The sequence below is a fragment of the Ostrea edulis genome, chromosome 2 (assembly GCF_947568905.1).
Source record: "Ostrea edulis chromosome 2, xbOstEdul1.1, whole genome shotgun sequence".
Lineage (NCBI taxonomy): Eukaryota > Metazoa > Mollusca > Bivalvia > Ostreida > Ostreidae > Ostrea > Ostrea edulis.
This window is the reverse complement of record NC_079165.1, coordinates 44908559-44935891: the sequence shown is the minus strand read 5'-3', so window position 1 is coordinate 44935891 and position 27333 is coordinate 44908559. Positions and strand designations below refer to the sequence as shown.

At 36.2% G+C, this 27333-nt stretch overlaps 1 protein-coding gene across 2 annotated transcripts; it reads left to right on the top strand.

Annotated features, from left to right (window-relative positions):
* Positions 1–1787: 1787 nt before the first annotated feature.
* Positions 1788–15404, top strand: LOC125679365 (phosphoglycerate kinase-like). Of its 2 annotated transcripts, XM_048918545.2 has the most exons (12): positions 1788–1947; positions 3545–3595; positions 3732–3884; positions 5322–5466; positions 6357–6460; positions 7658–7777; positions 7989–8103; positions 8511–8690; positions 10712–10788; positions 11714–11814; positions 12748–12846; positions 14820–15404. In XM_048918545.2, exons 1-12 carry the CDS (start codon positions 1886–1888, stop codon positions 14861–14863), a joined length of 1251 nt encoding a protein of 416 aa, XP_048774502.1. In that variant the 5' UTR covers positions 1788–1885; the 3' UTR covers positions 14864–15404. The 2 variants fall into 2 exon arrangements, with proteins under 2 accessions (XP_048774502.1, XP_056010153.1); XM_056154178.1 differs by having other exon boundaries at positions 12748–15404.
* The last annotated feature ends 11929 nt before the right edge of the window (positions 15405–27333 follow it).

Here is a 27333-nt window from a genome sequence, read left to right as displayed (position 1 = left end):
AACAACAACAACAAACCCAGAAAGCAACAACAATAAATAAAAATTAAATTAAATTTAAAAAAAAAAACAAAAACAAAAAAAACACAACAACAATTAACAACAAACTAAACATTTCAAAACGACGAAGTTTGAACTTAGAATTTGTTTAAAAACTTCAAATACTCATTAATATCATATAATGCAGGATATCCGGGCTTGCATAATCATGATAATGTAGGTATCGAACAGGCACATAGCAACGTTTTCCAAAGTGAAGAAGGGGGGGGGGGCTGAAAGAATTTGTCTAAATTCTAAATTTTCAAGCAAAATAAGTTTTTGCTCTATCTTCAAAATCATAATTCCTTCCCTGCATGGAACCGGTAATTTTGTCTATACCACCCCTTTTTATTCATTAGCTCGCCGGGACGACTGTCCGGAGAACTATTGTCATCACCCCGGTGTCGGCGTAACCTGGGCTATATCTTTCAAACTATGGGGGATAGGGTTTTGATATTTCACATATTGATTCCTCATAAAGAGAACGTTTTTGTGGTGCCAAGACTTTTGACCTAGTGACCTTGATCTTTGACCTACTTTTTAAAAACTTTAACTTGGGCTATATATTTTTAATCAAGGGGGGTGGGTGGGTTAGGGTTTTCATATTTCACATGTAGATGTCTCATAAAGAGACATTTGCATTGGTACCAAGACTTTTTACCTAGTGACCTTGACCTTGGACCCACTATTCAAAAACTTTTAAGTTAGGTTATATCTTTTGAACCAAGGGGAATAGGGTCTTAATATTTCACATATAGATGCCTCATGAAGAGACTTTTGCTTTGGTACCAATAGTTTTGAACTAGTGACCTTTACCGTGGACTTTGGCCTACCTTCTAGGCCTAAATATCTTTTGAACCAAGGGTATAGGGATTTGATATTTCATATTTATAGATGCCTCATGACGAGGCCTTTCAAAACTTTTGACTTAGTAACCTTGGACTTTGACATATTTTTCAAAAACTTTAACCTTTTGAACGATAGTTTAAGTAGACTCATGCTTCCCTGCGAGCTATGTTGTCTTTTGACAACTCTTGATTGGTGTGGTGTGGTATATAGATCACTGAGACTATTACCGTTCCTGTAGTACAATTCACAACTTTCAAGCTTGTCCTCAGATCATTCACTGCTAGGTCTTAGTACTATATAAATGTGTATATGTATATGAACTGTTAATATTTAATTTATTGTCATTATATCTCAAATAAATTTGTAAATCAATAATTAAATTGAATAAAAATAGTGGGGGTGGGGGTGGGTGGGGCTTTATAGAATAGAATATGATTTATTTCCAAATCATGGTCCTCTCGGGCAATGTTTATAAAAAAAAAAAATGATAATAAAAAGAACAAAACAAGAGCAAAATATATAAATAATTTTATAAATATATATATATATATATATATATATATATATATATATATATATATATATTGGCATATGAAATTAATAACATAAAATGGTCACTGTAAAAAAAGGGATGGAGTGCCCCCATATTCCCCGATTCTACGTGGCCAAGTGTTGGCTGAAATGGAAACATTCAATCTAATTAAAGTCAGACTTCTTAGATCCGCGCCGTATACTCTGCGTATTGTAGCGATTGTGAGCGTATTCTAGGATCTGATTTTAATTAGACTGTGGAAACATTCTGCACCCATGGCTAATCGGGCGGAACTCCTCGGGTGTCTCTCAAGCTCAATATCAACACTGATGTTGAGCTTGGGAGACATCCAAGGAGTTTCGATTGTCATTCGTATGAGAACTCTTCAGTTGCGAAGGATAAAAAGTATAGAGGAAATTAGCGACTGCTTCAGAGGTGATTGTGATACATTCGGAAAATCGTTGAAAAATGGCTTTGAATAAGTTGGCAATAGATCAAATAGATGTTAAAGGAAAAAGGGTACTCATGAGGTGAGAGAGAAATACTTGCATTATGCCGTTACCATTTAAACAAACACAAAAAAGACACCGGCATGCTGACCTTGTCATATTTTCCTCTCAAGGCCACGCACGTCTGTAGTGTGTGTACATAGGAAGTCTTTCAAATTCTATAGACCTGACTGAATTACTATAGATTATAGACCAACAACAAAGTAACCATAACCATTACCCTTTTATTTCGTAATTTGAGACAGATTTATCGCTTAATTTTGAATATTAATTTATGTATGCAACCCTACATTCTTTGGGGATATTTTGGAAAAAAAAGAAAAAAAGTGAAGTCAACTAATAATTGAACCAAAGTATGTAAAAAAATGTATAATATCTTAAAGACTACATTAATTCACGCTGTACACAAATCAGTCGTAAAAAATTCTCACTGTAGACTGTACAAAGAAATTAAGTGGGCACATTAGACGACTTCTGGAGAACTCATACCCGGGAGAACCCGTACCCAGAAATTTGGGTACGAGATCTCCTGGAGAAGTCGTACCAGGGTACAACTGCTCCAAGAGAACTCGTACCTGTGTACAAGTTCTCCAAGAGAAGTTGTACCCATCAATATCTGGGTACAAGTTCTTCAGGAGAATTTTTTTTGTCATTTTATCAAATAGAAATGTGGGTACGAGTTCTCTTAGAGAAAAACTTTGTCAATTGTATTATAAAAATCTGGTTACGAGTTTTCCCAGAGAAAAAACTTTGTATTTTTATCCGATAAATCTTATGGTACGAGTTCTCCTTCAGAAAAACTATGTCATATTTTCTGTCCTAAAAATCTGGGATTTATTAGATAAAATGACAAAGTACGTTCTTTCTCCAGGAGAACTTGTACCCAGATTTTTATAACACAATTGACGGTGTTTTTCTCTAGAACTCGTACCCACATTTCTATTTGGTAAAAGGACCAAGTTTTTCTCCAGGAGAACTTTTACCCAAATTTCTGGGTACAAGTTCTCCTTGGTATGACTTCTCCTGATGCCCATTAAAGTGGATTCAGCAGGAATCTGGGTGTACATGAAGAGTGAAAGAGTAAAAATTTTATCAATGATTTGTGAACATATTTCAAGTTATTATGACTTTTTGGGACTTAAAAATGTGTAAATTTCATGCATTTTGAATTGGTTTTACCTGAATATGTGTCCTAATATAGCAACATGACGAATTTGATGCAAAACCCTTGTAATTTACACCTGTTTTTAAATGATTTAGTTGTTTCTGGGTTGTCTCTCTACAAATTTGAATTGTGTAATGAGTGTATTTTTCACCAAAGAATATACTGCTTCATTTCAAATAATGGAGAGATGATCCACCAAAGATAACAAAGTATGTATACTTTTCTGATATTTTTTTGGGGTGGAAAATGTGCAAAGTCCAAAAATATGAAACTCAATTTAAATACTACTTTAAACTTTTAATAGTAAATTGAATAGCTCAGTGTATCTGCTTCTGGATTTAGAAAGTGAATCATTGTAAATTATACATTCGAATCCTGCTGGGGTTACTAATTAGCCACAGTGGTCCAATCTGTTTATACATTCATGACATAATTATGTATTTTATATTTTAGAGTTGACTTCAATGTTCCTCTGAAAGAAGGCAAAATAACAAATAATCAGAGGTATGTGAATATTTTAATAAGTCTCCACATCATACATATAATTTCACCAATAATTGGTTAATTTCTATTGTTTCCCTTCAGTTATATTGAAAAGAGAAGTTTTTATAATGGATATAACTGTTTTTCCTTTATTTAGAATTGTTGCAGCTTTACCCACAATAAAGTATGCATTGGAGAAAGGCGCTAAATCGGTGGTTCTGATGAGTCATCTTGGTCGTCCAGATGGAAGGCCTTCAGAGAAGTACTCTCTACTGCCTGTCAAAGGAGAGCTGGATAAATTGCTAGGAAAGTTAGTAATATAGTACATGTATATTCAGAAATTTTCACAAATAATATCAATCATTTATAATTTTTTCCGTATCTCTACTGATATAAAGAGGTGTTTGTGAATAGGAACATTAATTGTAATCAGTAATTAGATCAGATTGAACACTGAATGTTCCATTTTGAAGTTTTGAAATAAGTATTGCAAATATGATGCAATTTACTGGGTATATATGACATCACCACAAACTCAAAATGTGATTTCGAGGCTAGAATAAGCTGAAACGGATATGAGAATCAACCTTTTTGATCAAGGGATGTATTTGATAATATCACAGATGAATATGCATTGAGTACTTTGCTCATAACATTGTTAGTTTTTTTTCCATAGTATTTAAAAATAAGTGAATGTAAAAATAAATGAATAATGTCCCAAGAGGGCTTGTTTTGGTGCCATTTATTCTATATTTAGTGTCTATCCCATGGGGAACTGAGTTAGAATAGCCCCTCAGTACCCCTTGCTTGTCGTAAGAGGCGATTAAATGGGGCGATCCTTCGGGCAAGACCGCGAAAACCGAGGTCCCTTGTTACAGTAGGTGGTGCACAATGAAGATCCCTCCCTCCTCAATGGCCATAAGCGCCGAGCATAGGCCTAAATTTTGCAGCCTTTTACCGACAATGGTGAGGTCTCCATATGAGTGAAATATTCTTGAGAGGGATGATAAACAATGTACAATCTATATTTAGTGCTAAAGTACATCTTGTTCTGACATTGAATGATATTTGGAAAGAGAATATTCTATAATTTTCAAAAAGTGATTGAGAATTTGCTGAATTTTAAAAGTTGTGTAGAATTCCTTTCAATCATGATTTCTTGGATGTTTTAGCTTATTACACATTTGTTCATTATTCTGTTGAAATATCCATCACATTTTAAATCATTCTTGTCTTTATTGAATTACTTTCACATACAGAATTTTAAAAATACTTGTAGGAGAAGGATACACGTTTAAAACTTTTGCTAAAGACATTAATTTCTTATTTATCGTGTGATGTCGGAGAATCCCTGCAATATCTTTTAGCACCTTAAGTACTAAGTGATATATCCTACAAGATGATGAGTGCTAAAGTATATTTATAAAATTGTAAATAGCTATTTGAGGTACATTTAAGAAATAAATTTCATGTTTTTAAAGTACATGAGGACCTGAACTGTGATGCTTCATGCCAGCATTCTTCATAAGGCGTGTTAGCCTGAGATGTGTAATGTACATGTAAATATCTAATAACACGACTTTGCTTATTTTTTAGCCATTACTAGTATTCCTAACTAATGAGTCTTACATGTATTTCATTCTGAGCAAGTTGGTTCAGGTGAGCATATGAGCCCATTGGCTACTTGTCTTCTTAATGAATGAATTTTGATAGGCTAGGTTGTACTTACAAAGACTGTATCTTTCAGGTCAGTGGACTTTCTGACAGACTGTGTAGGAGCTACAGTGGAGGCCAAGTGTGCTGATCCCCCCGCAGGTTCTGTGATCCTCTTAGAAAACCTCCGCTTCCATCTGGAGGAGGAAGGAAAAGGGGTTAATGAGGCAGGGGAAAAGGTAGTCTGAATTCCTCAAGTAGCTACTGCTAAAAGGTAGTCTGAATTCCTCAGATAGCTACTGCTAAAAGATAGTCTGAATTCCTCAGATAGCTACAGCTAAAAGGTAGTCTGAATTCCTCAGATAGCTACATCTATAAGGTAGTCTGAATTCCTCAAGTAGCTACTGCTAAAAGGTAGTTTGAATTCCTCAGATAGCTACTGCTAAAAGGTAGTCTGAATTCCTCAAGTAGCTACTGCTAAAAGGTAGTCTGAATTCCTCAGATAGCTACTGCTAAAAGGTAGTCTGAATTCCTCAGATAGCTACAGCTAAAAGGTAGTCTGAATTCCTCAGATAGCTACATCTATAAGGTACTCTGAATTCCTCAAGTAGCTACTGCTAAAAGGTAGTCTAAATTCCTCAGATAGCTACAGCTAAAAGGTAGTCTGAATTCCTCAGATAGCTACATCTATAAGGTAGTCTGAATTCCTCAAGTAGCTACTGCTAAAAGGTAGTTTGAATTCCTCAGATAGCTACTGCTAAAAGGTACACTGAATTCCTCAAGTAGCTACAGCTAAAAGGTAGTCTGAATTCCTCAGATAGCTACTGCTAAAAGGTAGTCTGAATTCCTCAGATAGCTACAGCTAAAAGGTAGTCTGAATTCCTCAGATAGCTACAGCTAAAAGGTAGTCTGAATTCCTCAGATAGCTACATCTATAAGGTAGTCTGAATTCCTCAGATAGCTACAGCTGCTAGTACATCACATTAAATGTGGACCTCTTAGTACCATGAATGACTTTATAATGTTTACATAAAATTTGTAGTGGTGAATATCATAATTAATATTATAGGTTTTCGTCTGTAGCATTATAAATGCAGAGGAAGTTATGAAAAATCTGATATATTTCAAGGTCAAAGCCTCAAAGGAAGCAGTAGAAGCATTCCGTAAGTCTCTGTCCACACTGGGAGATGTGTATGTAAATGATGCATTTGGAACAGCACACAGAGCTCATAGGTAAGTCATTGTTCTCAGAAATCAGTATAGCAGTAACAGGAGAGGAATGTGTATGCTGACAGTTACTATACATAATAAGCATTCAGATATTTCAGGGGAGACAATAAAATACATCAGGCTTATCTTGGATTTTGTCTGTCTGTCTTATAAAAATAAAACACTTAATATTCATGAATTGATCTTTTCACATATTGACAATGATTGCAATGAAGAAAAAGGTTTTGAAATTTATTTTTCAACCTCAGTAATCCTGACCACACACTGTTTGTTTTTGTTCACTGGATTCCTTTGCTTTATTGAATATAATGAGCACTGTACAGACATGTAGGTTAATCATAAATGTTTTGGCAGCTGTAAAAGGTTTTGATTTTTTCATCAAATGCAGAAATTGATTGATATTTATTGTCCAAAGAACCAAAAAAAAAAAAAAAAAAAAAATAGAAATAGTGGAGTTATTTCACTAATACATAAATTGTTAATGATAAAATAGTTGAGCATGTCATTAAGGCATTTTAATTCATTCCCTCATACTTGTAAAAACCAATAGCATTATTGAATCTGTTGTTTTTATTTCTGTTTTATTTCAAATAAGGTCCTGTGGGGATCTGGGTTAGAATAGGTAAATATCAGTACCCCTTGCTTGTTGTAAGAGGCGACTAAATGGGGCAGTCCTTCAGATGAGACCGCAAAAAATGGAGGTCCTGTGTCACAGTAGGTGTGGCATGATAAAGACCCCTCCCTGCTCAGTGGTTGTAAGCGCCGAGCATAGGCCTAAATTTTTCAGCCCTTCACCGGCAATGGTGACGTCTCCATATGAGTGAAATATTATCAAGTAGGACGTTAAACAATATACAATCAATCATATTTCAATTAAGTAAGCTAATATGGTTGATATGGAAACTGCAGTGTCAGATTTTTTAGCAACCAAACTTAACGTAGATTGTTGTTGATAAAAAAAAATTCTGCATATCTACATAGATCATTGGTTTATATATTTTAAGAATTATTGGTTCAGTGCACTGAATCTTTTTCAATTCATTATTTGTTGCTTCAAAATATTTTCAGTATTCTGAATTTTAAAATAATTGATAAGTGACTTCAGTATGAGTGGAGTAATCATATTTAGGCTGTGTATTATAATAAAGAGATTTTGACTTTGATTGTAATATGTGTGACCCATGTCCTTATTTTCCCTAGCTCAATGGTTGGATGTCAGCTTGCTCAAAGAGCATCAGGATTTCTGTTGAAGAAGGAGTTATCTTACTTTGCAAAGGCACTAGATAATCCAGAGAGGCCATTCTTGGCCATTTTAGGAGGGTAAGTGTCTTATCCAAATTAAAATTACCATATTTTATAGAAATGAAATGACAATTTTACCAAATTCTTTTATAGAAATGAAATTAAAATGTTACCAGAATTTGTTTAAAGAAATTGTATAGGCACTGAAATGTGAAATAATAATTTCCCTTTTTGTGTCTTCTTTTTCTAGTTAGTTTATCCTGTTGTGTTGTATTTTTTTTATTTATAGTGCAAAGGTTGCAGATAAAATCCAGTTGATAGAGAACATGTTGGACAAAGTCAATGAAATGATTATTGGAGGAGGCATGGCTTTTACCTTCCTGAAAGTTCTGAATGATATGAAGGTGATGTTATTCAGTATAATGATTTCTAATTGATTACGGAAGTCCAGCTAATGAAAAATATGTTTTTGAATATTACCCTTGGTTTCAAATTTACAAACACCCTTATTTCAGTGTAACTGCAAGGGGCTTTCTGAGAATGCTCGCAAGACAATAGTGATTACTGTATATAGTTGTGTATGTATGTACATAATTTATGGGGAAAAAACATATTGATGTAGAATACTAGCTTATCCAAGTCTGTTTTCAATTGAATATTGTTCATAAACTGCTGTGACTACTTAATTTTGGATCAGCAGATAACTCTGGGAACCTTATTTGGAAAGAGATTTTTTTTTTTCTTAGTAAGGTAGAAATTTCTTGACAACTGAAACATCACAACATATATTCAGTTTTATTTTGTTTCATAGATTGGGAATTCTCTGTATGATGAGGAAGGGTCAAAGATAATCAAGAATCTGATGGACAAGGCTGCCAAGAACAATGTCACAATCACCCTCCCTATGGACTTTGTGACGGGAGATAAATTTGCTGAAGATGCCACTGTTGGATCTGCCACTGTAGAATCTGGAATCCCAGATGGTCATATGGTAAGAAATCAGCAACGCATTATTGTGAGTTAATTCTACAAACTGCAGTGAACTCTGAAGACTTTTAGGGAGCCCAACCAAAAATATTGATGATGTGACCGTCACCAAAGTACCTGTATATGCATATCTATATAGCATGGTCTCATATATATTTTTCCTTGAAGTGATTTGTTAAAATATACCTGGAAACAACATTTACAGGTAACTCTCGAATTATCACCACTCAATTCATCGCCATTTTCGTTATAACGCCGCATTTTTCTAGGAACATTTTTCCTGTTACTTAAAACTCTCGTTAAAACGCCAAATTCGTTATCGCCATTTGCCGCAGTGTTTTCATTACAAAAGTCTATTTCCACGTGTTAATTATCTTGATAAACCGCCATGGGTGCACGTGGTCAGTGAAGCAGTAAATTGGTCATTATCAATCTCGGACGTACACCTGGACAGAAGGATCCCAGTAATTGTTGTATTGAATAAACAAGAACAATACTCGAGATGAACAATACTCAAGTTGTTTATACTGTACATCAAAGAAACACATTTCAATTTAGCTATGGCTTCGCCACGAAAGAGGGTCCTGTTAAATTTCGATGAGAAAAAGCAAATCATTACGTACCAAGGACATCATCAAAAATGTACCCATCAGGATATTGCAAATCATTTTTCTGTTTTATGGGAAAAGGCTATATAAAAAGAAGGACAGTGGGCGACATCTTAGCAGCAAAGGATCGCTCACTTACATAAGTATTGTAAATAGAGGAAAGATAACTCTTACATATAAAAGAACAGTAACTCTATTTCTTCAAGATGGCAGTGATTCAATTCATCACCAAATTCGTTATAATGCCATAATTTCATAAGAACAAAAGGTGGCGGTTTATCGAGAGTTGACTGTATATACATACAGTCAAACCTCATTATCTCAAACTTGATGGGGACTGAAAAAAACTTCAAGATATGCAAGGGTTTTAGATATTGAGGTTAAAATACCAAAGAAAATGTAGTCTCACTTCAACATATCCATGATTCGAGATATCGATGTTCGATATACCGAAGTTCAACTGTATAATTCTTTCTGGGCTATTTACAAGGTCATATGTTGATCGACGTACAATAAAGGGTATGATTTTGGTATATCAAACTTGCACAAGGTGAGAGTTGCAAGTCTTTTGGATGAGACCTTAAACAATGAACTCCCTTGTTATGGCAGGCGTTGGCATGGTAATGACCCCCCCCCCCCCCCCATCCAATGCTTCGAGTGCCATACATAGGTCTATATTTGTGGCACTTCATCTAAAGATTTAAGTGAAAAATTCTTGAATGAACATAAAACAAATCTATAATAATCAATACATATATCTATAATTTTTTTGTGATTTGGTTAGCGATACACAAAGAGCTACATATCATTTTATAAATATTACATGATTTATGTGTTCTCATTGATATACGAACTAGTTATCAAAATATAATTTTGTGTATGACTATTGTAGAGTGCCAGGAACACAACATGTGAATTATTATTGATATTTATCATTACTTATCCATAACCATGCTAAAGATATCAGTTCACCAAGATATACATTATTAAAGTAAACTGTAATTGTATCTGTACAGGGTTTTCTGTACCACAAAAATCGATCCGTGACACAACAGAATTATTTGAGTGTTTTAAAAACCCACTGAGTCTGTGTACATTCCCTTGTTGAATGACAACTGATGTTTATTACTAGTGTAGCTGCCACATGTATCAGTTAGAAATTGTTAGTTTTAATAGGTGATTTTTAGTTTTTATCTATCTTGTAAAGTACAATCGCATTGTGAATTATACAATGTTTATAAAATTTCTCCCAGCTATTGTTTAAAAATAGTAAAAATCTGTATCAGCAGTATACATGCATGTTGTTACTCTGTATGGCAATATGTCTTGTATCAAAAAATAATTTTCAATACCCAGTTGTACTACAGTTTAATTATTTATAAAATTAAGATGCCTTCACTTTTTTGTACTTTTGTAGGGCTTGGACGTAGGCCCCCAATCCATTGCTAAATTTACTGAAGTCGTAGGTAGAGCAAAGACTATTGTATGGAATGGGTAAGAGTATGTTAGTGTTATTTTCAAAAATCACATTTTAACAGTTCATTCTTAGTTCACCTGAGCCGAAGGCACAAGTGAGCTTTTCTGATCGAAATTTTTCTGTTGTCTGTTGTCGGCATCACATTTTCATCACTTTTCACATTTTCATCTTCTCCTTTAGAACCACTGGGCCAATTTCAACCATACTTGGCATAAAACATCCTTAGGTGAAGGGAATTTAAGTTGTACAAATGAAGGACTATGTCTCCTTCAAAGGGGAGATAATCACAAATTTACATGAAAGCTTCCTGACAAAGTGGAGATTCAAGTTTGTAAAAATCATAACCCCTGGGGTTAGGATAGGGCCACAATAGGGAATCAAAGTTTTACATGCAATTGTATAGGGAACCAAACTTGGCACAAAGTATCCTTAGATGAAATTTGTTAATATGAAAGGCCATACACGTCTACAAGGGCATATGATAATTAATGAATTTGTAGTCAAGTTTAATAGTCAAGTTTGATAATAATGAATTTTTAGTCACTACCTAACCATTGAAAAGTTTTTTCTGAACCAAGCTGCCTGTATAATGATAGTTTTGCTTAAGCTTGTTTATTGCTAGGAACTGCTGTTTAGGTGAGCAGTGTGGCTCATGAGCCTCTTGTTCTTTATCTTATGTTTTATGAACTTGTTTTCATAAAATTGTTCATTATTTCAAAGGTTGATACTTTTCTCACAATAACTCAAAACTCTAATCTCTTTACCAGATTGAGAATGGTCTTTGCAAATTGTATATGTAGATTGCCATGGCTGAGAGTTGTAGGGGCAAATATTTTTTTTGGTAATAATACTGAACCAGGTATAAGATCTTAATCAAAATCAAATCAAGAATGCATAAACCCAGAGAAGTACATTTAAATTCATATGATGTATTTTTTTCAGACCTCCTGGTGTGTTTGAGTTTGAAAACTTCAAAAAAGGGACAGTAGAATTAATGAACGCTGTTGTTTCAGTGACACAGAAAGGAGCCACTACAATTATTGGTAATAATTCTGAAGAGAATTCATAATGAAGTCTTTTATGAGGATTCCCATTACTAGAACAAGCATTTATTTCATCTCTGTAGAATATTATGTCTGGGATTTAGCCCAGTAAAACATTCACTGGCTAAATTTTCCAAATGAAAAGAAAAACTCACAGAAGGTTAGTTTTAAGGAATGATTTAACAATTGAGCAATAAAGTTGTATTTAAAAAACAGAACAGAATTAAGAAGAGGAAGAGGACATTTAGTGAGGGATTTATGGCATTGTAACATACATTGTTATACTCCTGCCATGAAATGGATGGGACTTGTAGCAATACCCTTTCCTGTCCTTCCACCATTCTGTCATAGATCAGTTTCCATTCATTATCAAGGCTCATAGCATAATTTTTCAAAAGGGGGAGGGCTAACTGGAGGAGAAGTTGACTTCACAATTGTCCAAAGATTTTGACAAGCATAAAAAAAGATGTTCTTTTGTCCAAACTAAAGGGGGGGGGGGGTGGGGGTGGGGGGGGGGGGGGGGGGGGGGGGGGGGCATATCCGCCATCATGTCCATACCTTGCAGTACATTAAGGGGATGTAATTTGAAGCACTTTCAATTTGGGGAGCTGGAGAGACATTTGTTTCTAACAAAAACAAATTATATTCAGTTTTGATAGAGTTTTGTCACATGGATTTAGAAATTTCAAACAATTCAGTTTTGCTTATTATCTCACAACGGTCTTACTGCAGAGCACCATACCTGTAGAAAAAAGCTCCTCCCCTTACCTGAGGTTCTCCCCTGGTATAAAAATCTCAGCCTTTTTAATTGAGATCAATTTCACTCTGCTAAAATTTCAAATGGCCATTATCACCTTTTCAAAAGCAGCTAATATTACCAATAGCCAAAAATACATATATGTACCAGGAAACTTACATTTAGTTTTACTTCAGGTGGTGGTGACACCGCAACATGTGCAGCTAAATTTGGAACAGAAGACAAAGTCAGCCATGTTTCTACAGGAGGAGGTGCCAGCTTAGAGTTGTTGGAGGGTAGGTTGAAGCTTACAAATGAAAATAAGTGTATGAGAGAAAGTAAAAAATGAAGGAAAATAAATGTTTGAGAGAACAGTGTAAAAAAACATGATTGAAAATAAGTATATGAGAGAACATTGTAAACAATGAATTGTTTACTTTTTTCCTGTTGGTTGATGGAGGTATCAACTAAATAAAGTAAGTAATTGTATAGAAAAATGGCATCGATGCTTTAACAGTACAATTTTTCAGTTGATAATGAATCATTTGAAATAGAAAATCATACAGCTTTTCATATCTACCACTTCCATAATACGTAGTTCTTCAGGGTGTGAAGTAGAAATCTGTATTGTAAAGGTCTGCAGCAGGATAAATTCATTACACAGTTGTATGGGACATAATACGGAGTTCTCCAGGGTGTGAAATGGAAATCTGTATTTGGGCTCTGCTCCCCCTTGCCCATTTCACATCCTGGATGACTCCGTATTATGTCCCAAACTGACTGTGTAACAAATATTATACCTCAATATGATATAATTCTATGCAACGCATTATCTGATTGGTCGAGACAGTTACATGCAAGGGAGAATAAAACTTCATATTTCCCTCAAACATCATATTTTTTCATCATATTTCATTTCTTTGGGTGCCTCATGCATTTTCCATAAATTTTACATCAAGGTGAACGCAATCTAATTAAAATTAGCTGTTTTGAATCCACTACCGCTTCTCTTTGTGTAGCGACATAACAATAACGGAGCGGATCAAAAGATCTTTTTTTAATCAGATTGAGGTGAACGTAGTTTATAATAACATCACAATAAGTCTTAGTCATTTTAAGTAAGGCACAAAATGAATTTGTTTATACGCAGGTTTCTGATACACAGTTAAACCAAATGATTTTGGTTGATACAATGACCGTATAAGTAATCGGCATTCAAGGAGAAAAGAAAAGGAAACACAAGAAATGGTTATCATATCACTTTATTTCGTTCTTTGTACCTTCTAATTCGTTAACAGCACGGTGTTACTGTTAAGGCAATCTCAGCTACATACCATGTATAAATGAGTGGTCCTCAATTTCAAATGCATTTCTGTAGTCTTCCTTTGTTTTGGTATAGTAAACAATTTATTGCATGAATGTTTGGGAGATATGAAGAGATATTTACATTCACTGAATCTTTTTTCTTATATTCCTTTTGAAATTGACATTACTTTCATCATACAATGAATACATGTTCGTTGCAAACTAGTTCAATCCAGTTTTCTAGTACCACCTGTCTGCATAATCATTACCAAATATGGAGCATCATCATGGTCAAAGGTCTGTTTAACGTAACACATGGATCAACCACATGATATTTTAGAACTTAATTCTTGTTTATATCTTTTAAAAATACATGAAAATATAAATATAAACAATAAAATGTCTTTCTTTGTTGTTTCATCAGGTGATGAAGGTAGCAAGCATCGCAGAAAATTGCATTTTTTTGCAATGCTTGCTACCTTCATCACCAGATGAAACAACAAAGGAAGCATTTTATTGTTTAATTATTCCCCCAAGAAATCTATATATGAAATATTCCTGTGGGGAATAAAATTTTTCTTGGGTGATCTTCTTATCCCCCTCACTATCTTGCAATAAGTGTATATATATATATGCAGTTTCAATGAAGGACATCACTATTGCTGCAAGTTTATAAGTAACACAAGAAAATCCAGAAACTTGCACAACTGTCATGTGATTGTTCTCATTAACTGTATGTGATATATATAGAATACCTGGACTTTTACTGAACCATAAAAGCTTACACTGAAATGCCTGGGAACCTTTTTAATCAACTCAATTGTGATGTCACATCTCCTTACATAACTCAATGATTGTGATGTCAGTTTACAAATAGTAATGGACATGAACTCTTCAATTGCTATCAAAAATGTAAACAAATGGAGGAGAGGAAACAACTTTCTATTTATTTTTCTTTCCACAGGTAAAACACTACCAGGTGTTGCAGCTCTGTCAGATGCTGCATAAAGGAAAATGTCATCATTAGAAAAAATGGAGAGGATCCAAGAATCTTTAGTCCTACATGGTGGAGTCAGCAAAAATCATGAAATCAATAGCGTTTTTGGCATTCATACATGTCCGTATCATTTTTTTGGTAGAAGATTCTGAGAGCAAGATCAGTATCAGTGAAATAAGTCAAGATTATAAGGGTATGTTCTGAAGTAGAATGGGGTACTGATGTAAATCTTGTGACTGAATTTCACGGAAAGGGACATTGTATTTGATGCAGTGCATTTAACATTGAAACTACAAAAATTTATGTAACTTTATTCATGCTAATGTAACTCTCAGTTCATATACATGTATATAGTGTGTCCCTGATAGTGTTGTCACCACTACACTGTTAGAAATGTTTCGCTTTTTTAGTTAACATGTATGTGTACATTGGTTTTACTTGACATACTGAGATTCCATCTGTGAATCAGATGAGCCTCTTGTGTAGTCATAATGCTTCCCATATATTTTGCTTTGTTGTGTTACCAAAATGAAAATAAAAACATGATCTGTTTTTTATTTTAATTTTATTTAAGTTGCTCAGAAATTTCGCAGACACAAAGGATTTCTCGAGATTCTCTCATTAATAACCCATTATGCAAACATCTGTGGAAAACCAGAATAAGGATCTCATTGAAAGAAGCTCTTGAGATTTCATGGGATATACAGGCATTTACCATCAAAGCTGAATATATACATTTATATATTCAGTGTGCATATGGCCTACATTTGTCACAATGCCACACAGTCATGTGTACTGTGAAAATTGATATGATCATACAATAATTTCAGTCACTGATTTTCTTTATGTGCCCCCTGTATGAATTTTTAGCAAGCCATGTTGGGTCATAAGTAAACTTTATGTTAGTAAGTATATTTTATTTAGAGTCAGCTCATATATACATTTAGCAATAAGTATGAGCTCAAATGGGCATTTATTCAATGCATGATGCAACAGAGTGTGCAATTATAAATTTGACAACCTTTGAACTTCCTTGACCTTTCTATATTGGGTCATTTTACCAGTAAGCATATCAGCAATTCTTTGGTATTAATTTTTATTCAGTATTTTGGACAACCTGATATTATATGTAAAAACCAACAAATACACTTAAGGTTGTAATCATTTCATATCCTCAATAAACAAGATGGCACTGGAATAGGAATATATTCATAAACCTAAATAAATGTATTCGCATCCCCTTTACTGATGTAAAAATAATATTAGCAAAAATTTTTCTTTAATATTCAAATTTTATATCTTCATACCGTCTGCAAATTGAATTGCATTTTCCTCTTTGAAATTGTCGTTTAAAGTAGGTCAAACACAGTTTAAATTGTATCCTGATAAATCTAAAACTATATCGAGCAATTAAACCAGTATACCCATCACTGAAATATGTAGATGGTCACATTACTGACTTAATCCTCTTGTGTATGTCTACACATAAGGCGGCTACAAGGTCTCCATTGGCTCCTGTCTTGCTTGCCCTATAGTGTTCCAGTAGTATCCAGTCTCTTTCAATTCTGTCTCTACGGTTCCCCAAGTCCCTTTTGATCTCCCAGGTCTTCTCTTTCCAGGTGTTGCCACATTATAGCTCTTCTTCCAATGCTGTCTTGCTTCATTCTAATTACTTGTCCCAGATATTTCCACCTGCGCTTTATCTCCATGTTTATGTCACCAATTCCAGTTCTCTCCACTACCTCCTTGTTGACCCAACCTTGCCACTTCCCTCCAAGAACCGCCGCGGTGGCCTAGAGGTTAGAGCGTTCGCCCCGCATGCGGAAGGCCGGGGTTCAACTCCCGGCCGCGACAGACCTTAGTCGTTAGTGACAGTTCCATCGCCAAACGCTCGGCATCAGGTGTGAATGTCACAGGTCCTCGGAGAAGACCTTAAAAACGGATGCCCCGTGTCACAGTAGATGTGGCACGCTAAAGAACCCTCACTGCTCAATGGCCGAGTATAGGCCTAAATTTGAAGCCCTTCACCGGTCTTGGTGACGTCTCCATATGAGTGAAAAATTCTCGAGATACAATCAATTGCTCCAAGAATCTTTCTTAAGCATCTTCCTTCAAACCCTCTCAGTCTGCTCTCTACCTCCTTGTTGGTCCTCCATGTTTCCGCAGCATATAAAAACACTGATATAACATTGCTCTTGTACAGCTTAATCTTGGTCTTTCCAGATGTTGCCCAATTTTCGATATGCTATATGCTGCTTTTCCTATTCTGATCTTGACTTCCTCCTTCACCTCGCCATTGATGTTCACCATCCTCCCAAGGTAACAGAATGTCTTTACTTCCTCCAGATCTTCTCCATCTATGCTGATTGACTTCTATGTTTCTGTTGTTCATTCTTTTATTGATTTTCAGACTGATCTCTCCACCCTCTTCCTTTAACTTGCAGGTCTTCTCCTGCATCTGTTATTGCGTGAGAATCAGTAGACTGATGTCATCTGCAAGGTCTATATCCTCCAGACTTGCTGTAAATGTCCAGTGAATCCCACGGGGCTTCTCTGTCACTCGTCTCATCATCTAGTCAATGCATGGAAGGAACATGAATGATGAGATGATATATCCTTGTCTCACACAAGATGTTATCAGAGACCATTCAGATGTTGATCGTTCGTGTCTCACTGTGCATCAGAATCCATTATACATGTATTTTTTTATATGCCTATGATCTTTTTTTGTATTTCATATCCCTCCATTATAATTGTCCATAGCGTGACCCGATGTATCCTGCCAAACTCTGCCCTATGATATTTCTCAGGCAAAAGATGTCTACACATGACCTTTCTGAATCCACTCTGCTCCTTCCTCAAGATGACATTTACTTCCTCCTTAATCCTCTCCAGTATAATGCGGCATAAGACCTTCCCTGAGACACAGTAAAGTAATTCCCCTCCAGTTGTTGCATAGCGTCAGGTCACCCTTCTTGGGTAATTATACCCCCCCCCCCCCCCACCCCCAGCAACAAGTTGGGGGTGGTGGTACTGGAATCGGTTTGTCCGTCCGTCCATCTGTATACGCAATGGTTTCCGGGCTCCAAAGCGTTATCCTTTCCACTTACAGTCGCCATATCATACATATGGACTACCCATGGGACAAAGATGTTCCTTATCGAATTTGGGGGTCAAAAGTCAAGCACACTCCTAGAGAAGAGACTACCCAAGGTTTTGTTATGCCCTTTCTTTTTTACAACACTATTTGAAAGATTGGGGTAAGCGGGGGGGGGGGGGAGGTATTCTTACAGTACCTCTTGTTTGACGATGGTTCGTTCATTCCATTGCTCCGGTACCCTTTCTTCAGTCCTTATCCCGTTGAACAGTGTGAATATCATTTCAACTTTGGTTTTTTGCTCACCATCATTTCCGCCTGGGGACCGCTGCCTTGTTCTTCAACTTCTTTATTGCAAACCTGATCTCATCGTCGCTAGCATCCCGTGGGGATCCGGGTTAGAATAGGTCCGCAGTACCCCTTGCTTGTCGTAAGAGGTGACTAAATGGGGCGGTCCTTCAGATGAGACCGCAAAAACCGAGGTCCCGTGGCACGGCAGGTGTGACACGATAAAGATTCCTCCCTGCTCAGAGGCCACAAGCACCGAGCATAGGCCTAAATTTTGCAGCCCTTCACCGGCAATGGTGACGTCTCCATATGTGTGAAATATTCTCAAGAGGGACGTTAAACAATATTCAATCAATCATCATCGCTAGCCACGGTTACTGAGACCGGTAGTACCTACTCTACCTCAAAGTGTGGCTGCATGATCATCGAAACCCTCGATAATTATGAATATTTATGAAATGACACAATGATCGTTTTTGACCAATCACAGTCACGATAGCAGATTTCCGATATTTTAATGGCTGCACCCATACCACAACTAAAACGTGCAGTATCTGTTTACAAGTAATAACGGACAAAAAAGCCCACAAATCCCTGTTTACAGAAGCAAGTAAAGTTTATAAGTGGTAAGTTGTAAATTCTGTGCTAATAAACTTAATCCTATTCTCAAATCGGGGTAAAGTAGATGTGTTGAAATCTGAAAGACAAGAGTTGATCGGACATTTATCTATAGAGAGCGGAGTGGTTACGCATGTTATATGGTAAATTTACCACACCGTTGAAATCGACAAAGAAGCGTTCATTAGTTACAACAGCGAAAAAGTGTCCAGTTTGTTCTCAATCGACAATCCTCGGATTATTCCGCTACGAACACGCAATGACCTCCGAATGATTTTCTTAACACCAAAAAAAAAATCATGGAATCTCACCGATTGGTCGACTAATGAACATAAATATTCATGATGTTGAGGATTTTTTTAATCATACAGCCACGGCATTTGACGTAGTGTGAACGTGACTTGCGACGATGGCCTGTTCTCCCTTGTGGTGTCTGAGGTGTCAATATCCAGCTCCTATTGTTGACCTTCTACTTCCGTGAATTCTACCGGGGCTTCTCTGTTTAATACACTACTGAAGTGCTCCTTCCACCTTTCTGCTTGCTCCTTCTCAGTATACAGGATGTGATCATTACTGTCTAAATAATGTGTTAATTGCAGGTGAACATCTTCCTACATAGCTTCTTGATGATGTTATGCAGAGTCCCCTATATGATGCTTTTCTGCCTTCTCTGTTTGTCCCTTAGTGTATATTTTTTTGTCCTCTTTTGCGCTTGCCTTCACTTTTTTGTCTATTTCAGTGTAAACTCTTTCTCAATTCTTTACCTGCTTCTTCTCTACAAGCGTATATTTGTTGTTTCATCTTCTTCCTTTCCTCGACATGCATTCACGTTCTGTCAGATACCCATTCTTTCGTTTTGGTGTTTCTGTATCCTAACAGAGTCTGCGATGTGTCTGTTTATGCGTCCATCGTTCTATGCTTTCTCCTAGATTTCCTATCTGGAATCTATTCCGAAGCTCTACACAGAAACTTCTCTTCACATCTTCATTATTCAGTCTCCTGATGTCGAACACGAGCTATGCATGAGGGAGATAATCCTTAATTTTGAAATTAATTTCTAAAATTTATCTCAGCAATTAAATATACATCCGTATTTTCAAGCTAGTTATGAAGTACTTAGCTACTGGGCTGTAGAGACCCTCGGGAACTAACAGTCCACCAGCTTTTTTAAATCAATGTGAGCTAGCTATGATTGGATTTTAAGCGGACACAGATGATAAATCGCTGATAACCCTCCATTCCACAAGAGATTTGCTGACTGACTTACTAAGATAACTGCCACCCCTCCGTGATGTAATCCATTGTTTTTCCTGACCAACATATCACTGCTCCTGTGTTGTGAATGAGTTTTCCACTTCCTGTCCATCTACACTCACTGATGCCTAAATATTTACACCATTTCATTGTGATAGCCTACCCATCTCGTACAATGTACGTATATTCCAACATCCTATCACTGATGTGTGCTTTGGAGACAGCATGGAGTTTGTCAAAGTGTTGCCACTTGTCATGAGCTGCCCTCGGCCAGAAGTTGTCCTCCTTTCTCATCCGGACATGGGACCGCTCCCGGCCATGGCGGAGTTCGATGAACACATACAACAGTCAGATCATGCATATCCACAGCTTAAACTGTAGTAGGTGACAAAATGCTGTATAACTAAGATCCCAGATAACTGTAGAAGAACAGCCTATTTTGGTCATTTTCCTGGCTTAAAACAAATATGTACCCTTTCATTGTAGATAACACACCGCTAAAACTGTGAAAATTCCACAATATAACTTACTGTGGAACACAGTCTGATACAACAGTGAACATTTTCCAAAGATTGAGAGAGTACCTACTTATATGACAACCCTATCTTACTGGCAATGACATCAACAATTTCACCAGTGTTTGTTGGGTTGATGATGTTTGTAAGAGGTGGGTTTCACGTTGAAAAAGATATTTACTGATGTGCAACTGTCCACATAGTAAAGTGCATGGGAGTCAGAAGTCAAATGCAAAACCCAATATTAGTTGTTAAGCTAGATTTAAACTTGAACGTAAAACAGAAAGTCACAGATGGAATGTGGAATAGACTTAATAAGAGATGAATGGCACATATTTGACTTTACGGTATTCAAGAACTTCACTGACCATCTTAAAGTGTACACTGAAGTGTAAGGTTTCTGGGTGTGGTTGCTCTACAAACAATTTCTCATCAAAACAAGAGGCCCATGGACCATAACACTCACCTGAGCCACCTTGGCAGTGCTACTCTTCAGAAGATTTTTGAAAAGTTTCTTTACCTTTTTATTCTCACAATCGTCGGAAATCCACGGTTGATTACGTTTCGTTGCTCTCTCCATCGCTTTAATAAAGTTCTCTATGTTCGCCGTATTTGGGTTGCTTATTTAACAAAACATCAACTCCTGACTTTTAACTGCCATTTTGAGAAACGCACTGAGAACCCTAAATGAAATACAATAAACAAAATCAAAAAATTAAGAAAGCCAAAAAAATAATGTTCAATTTCCTTCTCTAGGTGCAATATCACAAGAATAATGTGTTGGTCAATTTTAAGGTATTTGAGATTCTAAGTATATCGGGTATTTAGTGCTTTCATTAACACAGCAGATCTTGTCAACAGTTGATACTGCTGAGGAAAGAATGAGTCGTGTAACGTCTACACGAAGAACATTATTAAAGTATGAGGAAGTAAGTAGCATATGTATACATGTATTTTATGTGAAATTTTAATGGATAGGTCCGAAATCTTCCACATTAGTCTGAATTTCGCTGCTGTCATAGGCGAAAAACCACCCGGTGACCTGGACCGGTAAATGTCCTAGTAAACATAAGAAGGTGAAATCGAGAGAACGATTACGTATATCGCTTTTATTTTAACAACCCGTGGCTTGAAATTTGGCATGCAAGTAGTTAAAACATTAATCCATGCGGGGAGACCGGCAAATTACACATACCGCATCTAGTTTCTGATTTTTTTTTAGGCAGTTGAAGCGAGTGGGTATTTTTTTTTTTATCTGGGTCAGAGTTAGACCCCTTTCTATATTTATGGTATCACAGAGTTCGATCCCAAACGGGCCACTATAGGGGAATAAAGTTTATATATGAATGTACAGTAAATCAATTAAAACAAATTATTTTCGAAAGCAGCAGGGCCACACTAAATCAAGTACAAATATTCCCAAGTTGTGTGAATTTAAGTTTTTTTTTAAATTCCCCAGCAACTGTAGTCAAGGACATATTTTGCTCTGTCAGTCTCCCTGAAACTTGTAAGCGATAGGGCTTTCATATTTCATAAGCACATTCATTGTGACATGACCTTTTCTTTGGTACCAAAGTTTTTAAACTTTTCAATCTTGGAATTTTTACCTACTTTAAAGAAATTTAACATATTCTATTTCTCCGGAACAGTTTAAGGTAGGGATTTCATAATTTGCATAAATATTCCTTGTGGTAAACCTTGCATTTCATATATGATCTTTGAACCTGGAGTTTGACAGGGCTCTCGAATGTCATATATCCATTCCTTGTGACAAAACCTTTTTCGTATCAGAAGTTTTTAACCTTGTGACCTTGACCTTGGAGTTCAACCTACTTGATCTATTTAATGTGGGACTGTCATATGTCATACACTGTATATATATTCTTTATGGCAAGACCTTTCATGTGATAGCATGGTGTTTGACCTTGTGACATAGTTTTATAAAAACACTGACAGAACTTTTTATATTTTATATATAGATTTCTTACGGCAAGACCTTACATTTCCTACCGTGATCTATGCGACCTTGACCTTTCAGAACAGCAACGTCATGTTAGTCATATTGGTGTTGAGGCATCCCCAATTTGTTTGAATTCATGTTCAGTTTATGTAGGGACCCTTTCAAATTTTTCCTGGGAATAAAGATTGAAACAAAAATCTTTTAAAATTTAGAGCATGACCAGTGTGACTCAGATGAGCTATGTAGCCCATGGGCCTCTTGTTTGACAAATTAGGTCCCAACTGGGGTGTATGATTAAAATGACATATACATGAAACCATCATTGAAGCTTTTATTCACTCAAGGACTCACATGAGGCATACTAAGAGTAATGATAATAATAATACCATATTTATATAGCACCCTTTTCATACACTATGCACGCTCAAAGGTGCTTTACAATGCATATATACCTTACATTAGAATGTTATACACATAATACATAGAAAATAAATAAAACATTAAAAAGCAATGATATAAAAGGCGTTATCACCTGTAAACAGTCCGCAGCTGTACCTACCTTGATTGTACACATAAAACATGAAAACACAAGATACCATAAATATGCTAGATAAGAATAAACATCAGTTTCAAGCCGTATTAAAATAATAATAATAATGAAATACACACACGCACACACAGCATATAATGTCTCAGTTATAATACATTAAAACATAAAATTTTTTTAATAAAACATCACAAAATGGTACTCGAAAACTAAAGCACACAATCAAAACAGACAAGATAATCTTAATGCACTGAAACAGCAAACACGAATGACTGAAATGATAGAAACTAGTCCTGGAAAACTTGATGGAAAAAATGTGTTTTCAGTGACTTCTTGAACGCACACAGTGTTCTACAGTCCCTTACATGTTCTGGAAGGGCATTCCACAGTTTTGGAGCTATTGTTCTGATACACCGATCCCCATACATAATAGTTCGACTCTTTGGAACAACTAGAGTGACCGATTGTTTTATAGACCTAAGATTTCGGTTAGGCTTATATACCTCTAGTAATCGTTTGATATAAATTGGGCACTCATCATGTAAGGCTTTGTAAGTATAAGTAAGTATCTTATATTGTGTCCTATACTGCACAGGTAACCAGTGTAGTTCTCTTAGTATTGGAGTGATATGGTTGTAACGAGAGGTCCTGGATATTAGACGTGCGACAGTATTCTGAATATGTTGGAGCTTGCTCAGAACTGTCTTTGGAATACCAATCAGGAGAGCGTTACAATAATCTAACCTTGATGTAACTCGGGAGTTCACAAGAGATTTAGTTGCTTCCGTTGTTAAATATTTTCTGATGTGGCCTATTTGCCGCAGCTGCGCATAACAAGATCTGCTGACAGAGTTCACTTGTTTCTCCATATCCATCTTGGAGTCAAACATGACACCACGATTTCGAACGCAGGTTGAAGGATTAATTTGTGAGTCACCTGCTGTCACTGAAATGTTTCTAATGAGATTTGCATTACGACCAGATGCAAACACAATGACCTCGGTCTTATCCATGTTGAGTTTCAACATATTGTCATGCGTCCAAAACACGATGTCGTATAGACAACGCTCAATACGATGCAATGTCTCTGTGTAGCTATGTCCGTAGGCTTAAAAGACAGATAATGGCGGGTGTGACCGGTCGACAGGGGATGCTTACTCCTCCTAGACACCTGATCCCACCTCTGGTGTCTCCAGGGGTCCATGTTTGCCCAACTATCTATTTTGTATTGCTTGTAGGAGTTATGAGATTGATCACTGTTCTTTATCTTCACCTTACAAAAAGCCGAGAGTCATCGGTGTAAAAATGGTGATCAAGTCCATGATATCTACGGATGGAACCAATTGGTTTTGTGTACATTGTATAGAATTTGGGACCCAGCACTGATCCTTGCGGCACACTGAAATTCATTTTCACTGGTCTTGACTTGGTACCATCTATGCAGACCGTTTGGTGACGGTCACTGAGGTAAGATGATATCCAGCCTAGTGATTTGCCTGTTATTCCGAACAGATGTTACATACAAGAGTGCTGTTCAGATAGTATTACATCAGTCTGTACCTTCAGTAGTGCAGATTCCGTGGAATGGAACTGCCTATATGCTGACTGGTGTTCTTCATGAAGGTTATTTAATGTCAAATGGTCTTCAATATGGGAGTTAACTACCCTTTCCGGAACCTTTGAAACAAAACGCAAATTGGACACAGGTCTATAGTTCTTTAGAGTATTTGGTTCAAGATTTGCTTTTTTCTGAAGAGGTCTTATATGTGTTTTTTTTAATGCTGCTAGTACACTTGCAGTTTTAAGCGATAGGTTTATAATGTTTGTCAGAATTGGTAGAAGTTCTTGCAAACAAGATTTTAAAAGCCATGTTGGTATTGGGTCTAGCTTACACGATTTATTAGATTAATGCTTGAATATTCTCTTTACCTCCTCTGTAACAGAAGTGAACTCCTCCAGGAGAGTCATGGTCGTGTTTATTTCTGCCTCGAGATTGTCCGTACACATTTCAGGCTGAGACTTTGAATTTATATTATCTCTTATACACTCTATTTTATTTATGAAAAAGTCACTGAAGTCTTGGGCAAGCTCACATGATGCTTTGCCAGATGGTAGTACAACCTCACTGGGACCTTCCAACAAATACTTTGTCACTTTAAATAGAGTCTTTGGGTCTTGCTGACCTGATGATAGTTTTTCTGTGTAGTAATTTAGTCTAGCCTGTCTGAGCAATTTGTTCATATTACCACACTGAATTCTATAAATGCCATGATCGATTGTGAGTCTTGTCCCGTGCCATCTGCGTTCCAATTTACGCCTCAGATGTTTTGCCTCATGGAGTTCTTCAGTGTACCAGGGGCAGGTAGGTCTAATTATAATTATTTTTGTGCGTTGTGGAGCATGCTTTTCAACAAGCAATGAAAGTTCACTGTTGTATATAGCAACTAGCTCTTTAATGTCCACAGATTTTAGAGAGTCTTTCAGAACTTTTGACACTTCAAACTCCACATTAATGGATCTGAGTTTTCTGTAAGTAACTGTTTTCTTCAAAGGAGCAGGCTTGGAGGCACATGCGTTGAAAATTACTGCGAAATGATCACGCAACACATTCCAGAACCGTCTGATAAACAAGGATCAATCACTTCCACCGTGGAACCAATCTTGTCAGTATCTCTGGTAATGATCACATCCAGTATATGACCTCGTACATATGTTTTAACAATTTGAACAGAAAACTAAACACAAAAATTCATACAAGAGTGCTGGAAGATCATATGAAGGTTGTATTTCATTCCTTAAAATTAACATAACAATCTTGCAGAGTTTACTTAATTCATTGAGAACGTATTTATCCTGACTATTCATGAAATCAGAAATACTTACAATCTTTCTTTTTGCATTCGGGTAAATTATGGTAAAAATGTGCACTTTTCTCCTTTAAAGTAATCACAATTGAACAAATAATGAAACACATCACCCAGTTCTTCTAAATTACAAAGATTACAAAAATTTTCACCTCTTTTCTATACTGAAAAATCTACCAGTCTCGACTGGCAGTCTGTGACTACCACATCTATTGTTGCAAATTGAATACATCGGATCAACAGGTAACACACATCTTCGCTAGGGAAAGAACTGCTTCTCTACAAGCGAAAATGGATAACACATGGAGATACTTTTCAAAACCAAATTCAGTTACATAAACTACAATTCAACGCTTGAATAGTGTATCTGATATTTCCATTCATCCATAAATCGTTCTTTCAAATGTTTCTTTACATTTTTAGACAAGTGGGATAGATCAGCTAACTGCTCTGTTCATAAAATATCATAACCACTTGTAATTAAAATAGTCAACCATTAAGAATGATCAACAGCAGCAGCATCAAGCCCATACATGTATGTGATGTGATAGTCTTCGTGAAATTTTTTCTTGTTTACCTGTTAATATTCATTCCCCCAAAACAACAATTCTTGCCGTTGAGTACTCTTCTAAGTTACAATTTGGAGTGCACTTTTTCACCTTTATGATATACATATACTTACAAAATTCTAAATATAATGATTCAATAATATCACTATTCTCATAAACCCATACTTCAGATTCATACAAAGAAATGGGTGATATCATTGCATCAAACAATTGCAATAGAATATCAGCAAATAGACACAGTTTTCTTGATTTCTTCACATTTTCTAGCAAGAGTTGTGTTTCTGATGCTAGGTGTTCATCAAACGTTACCAATTCCAGCCATGAAGGGCCTCCACATTTAGACCGTTGTTTTCAATTCTTTTATTTATATGTATATTTTGGTATTTTAGGTTTTACATTAAGCGAGATTCTTTTATTTTCAAGATTAATCAGGCACGATAGATGACTTGAACAAACTTCTCTTATTCGCATAATGCTGGTATGCTAATGTTCATGGAATGGTGGACATGCATAAGAGGCAGGGTCGCCAACCGGTCTTCATTCATCGTTGATCTCGTCGTATAGCTTTTAATCCTCCAGAAAAAGAGCGCTCAGCTTCACTGGAGGTCACTGTTAAGGTGCAGCCTATGTACAGGTGTCTTTTGATGTCCGGCAAGATATTGCCGTCTGTAATTCTAAACGTTGCCAGCAAACTGTCGGGTCTGTCCTCTCCTCCACTTTAATAATAGTACTGACTTAAGGTCATCAGGATGTACACTTTCCAAGTCTT

Bases quoted from the DNA above. Each gene is read 5' to 3' on its own strand.
- LOC125679365 (XM_056154178.1), top strand. From the start codon at position 1,886: ATGGCTTTGAATAAGTTGGCAATAGATCAAATAGATGTTAAAGGAAAA. The intron at 3,596-3,731 runs GTATGTGAATAT...TCCTTTATTTAG, and splicing joins AAAATAACAAATAATCAGAG to AATTGTTGCAGCTTTACCCA. The intron at 8,104-8,510 runs GTGATGTTATTC...TTTGTTTCATAG, and splicing joins AAGTTCTGAATGATATGAAG to ATTGGGAATTCTCTGTATGA.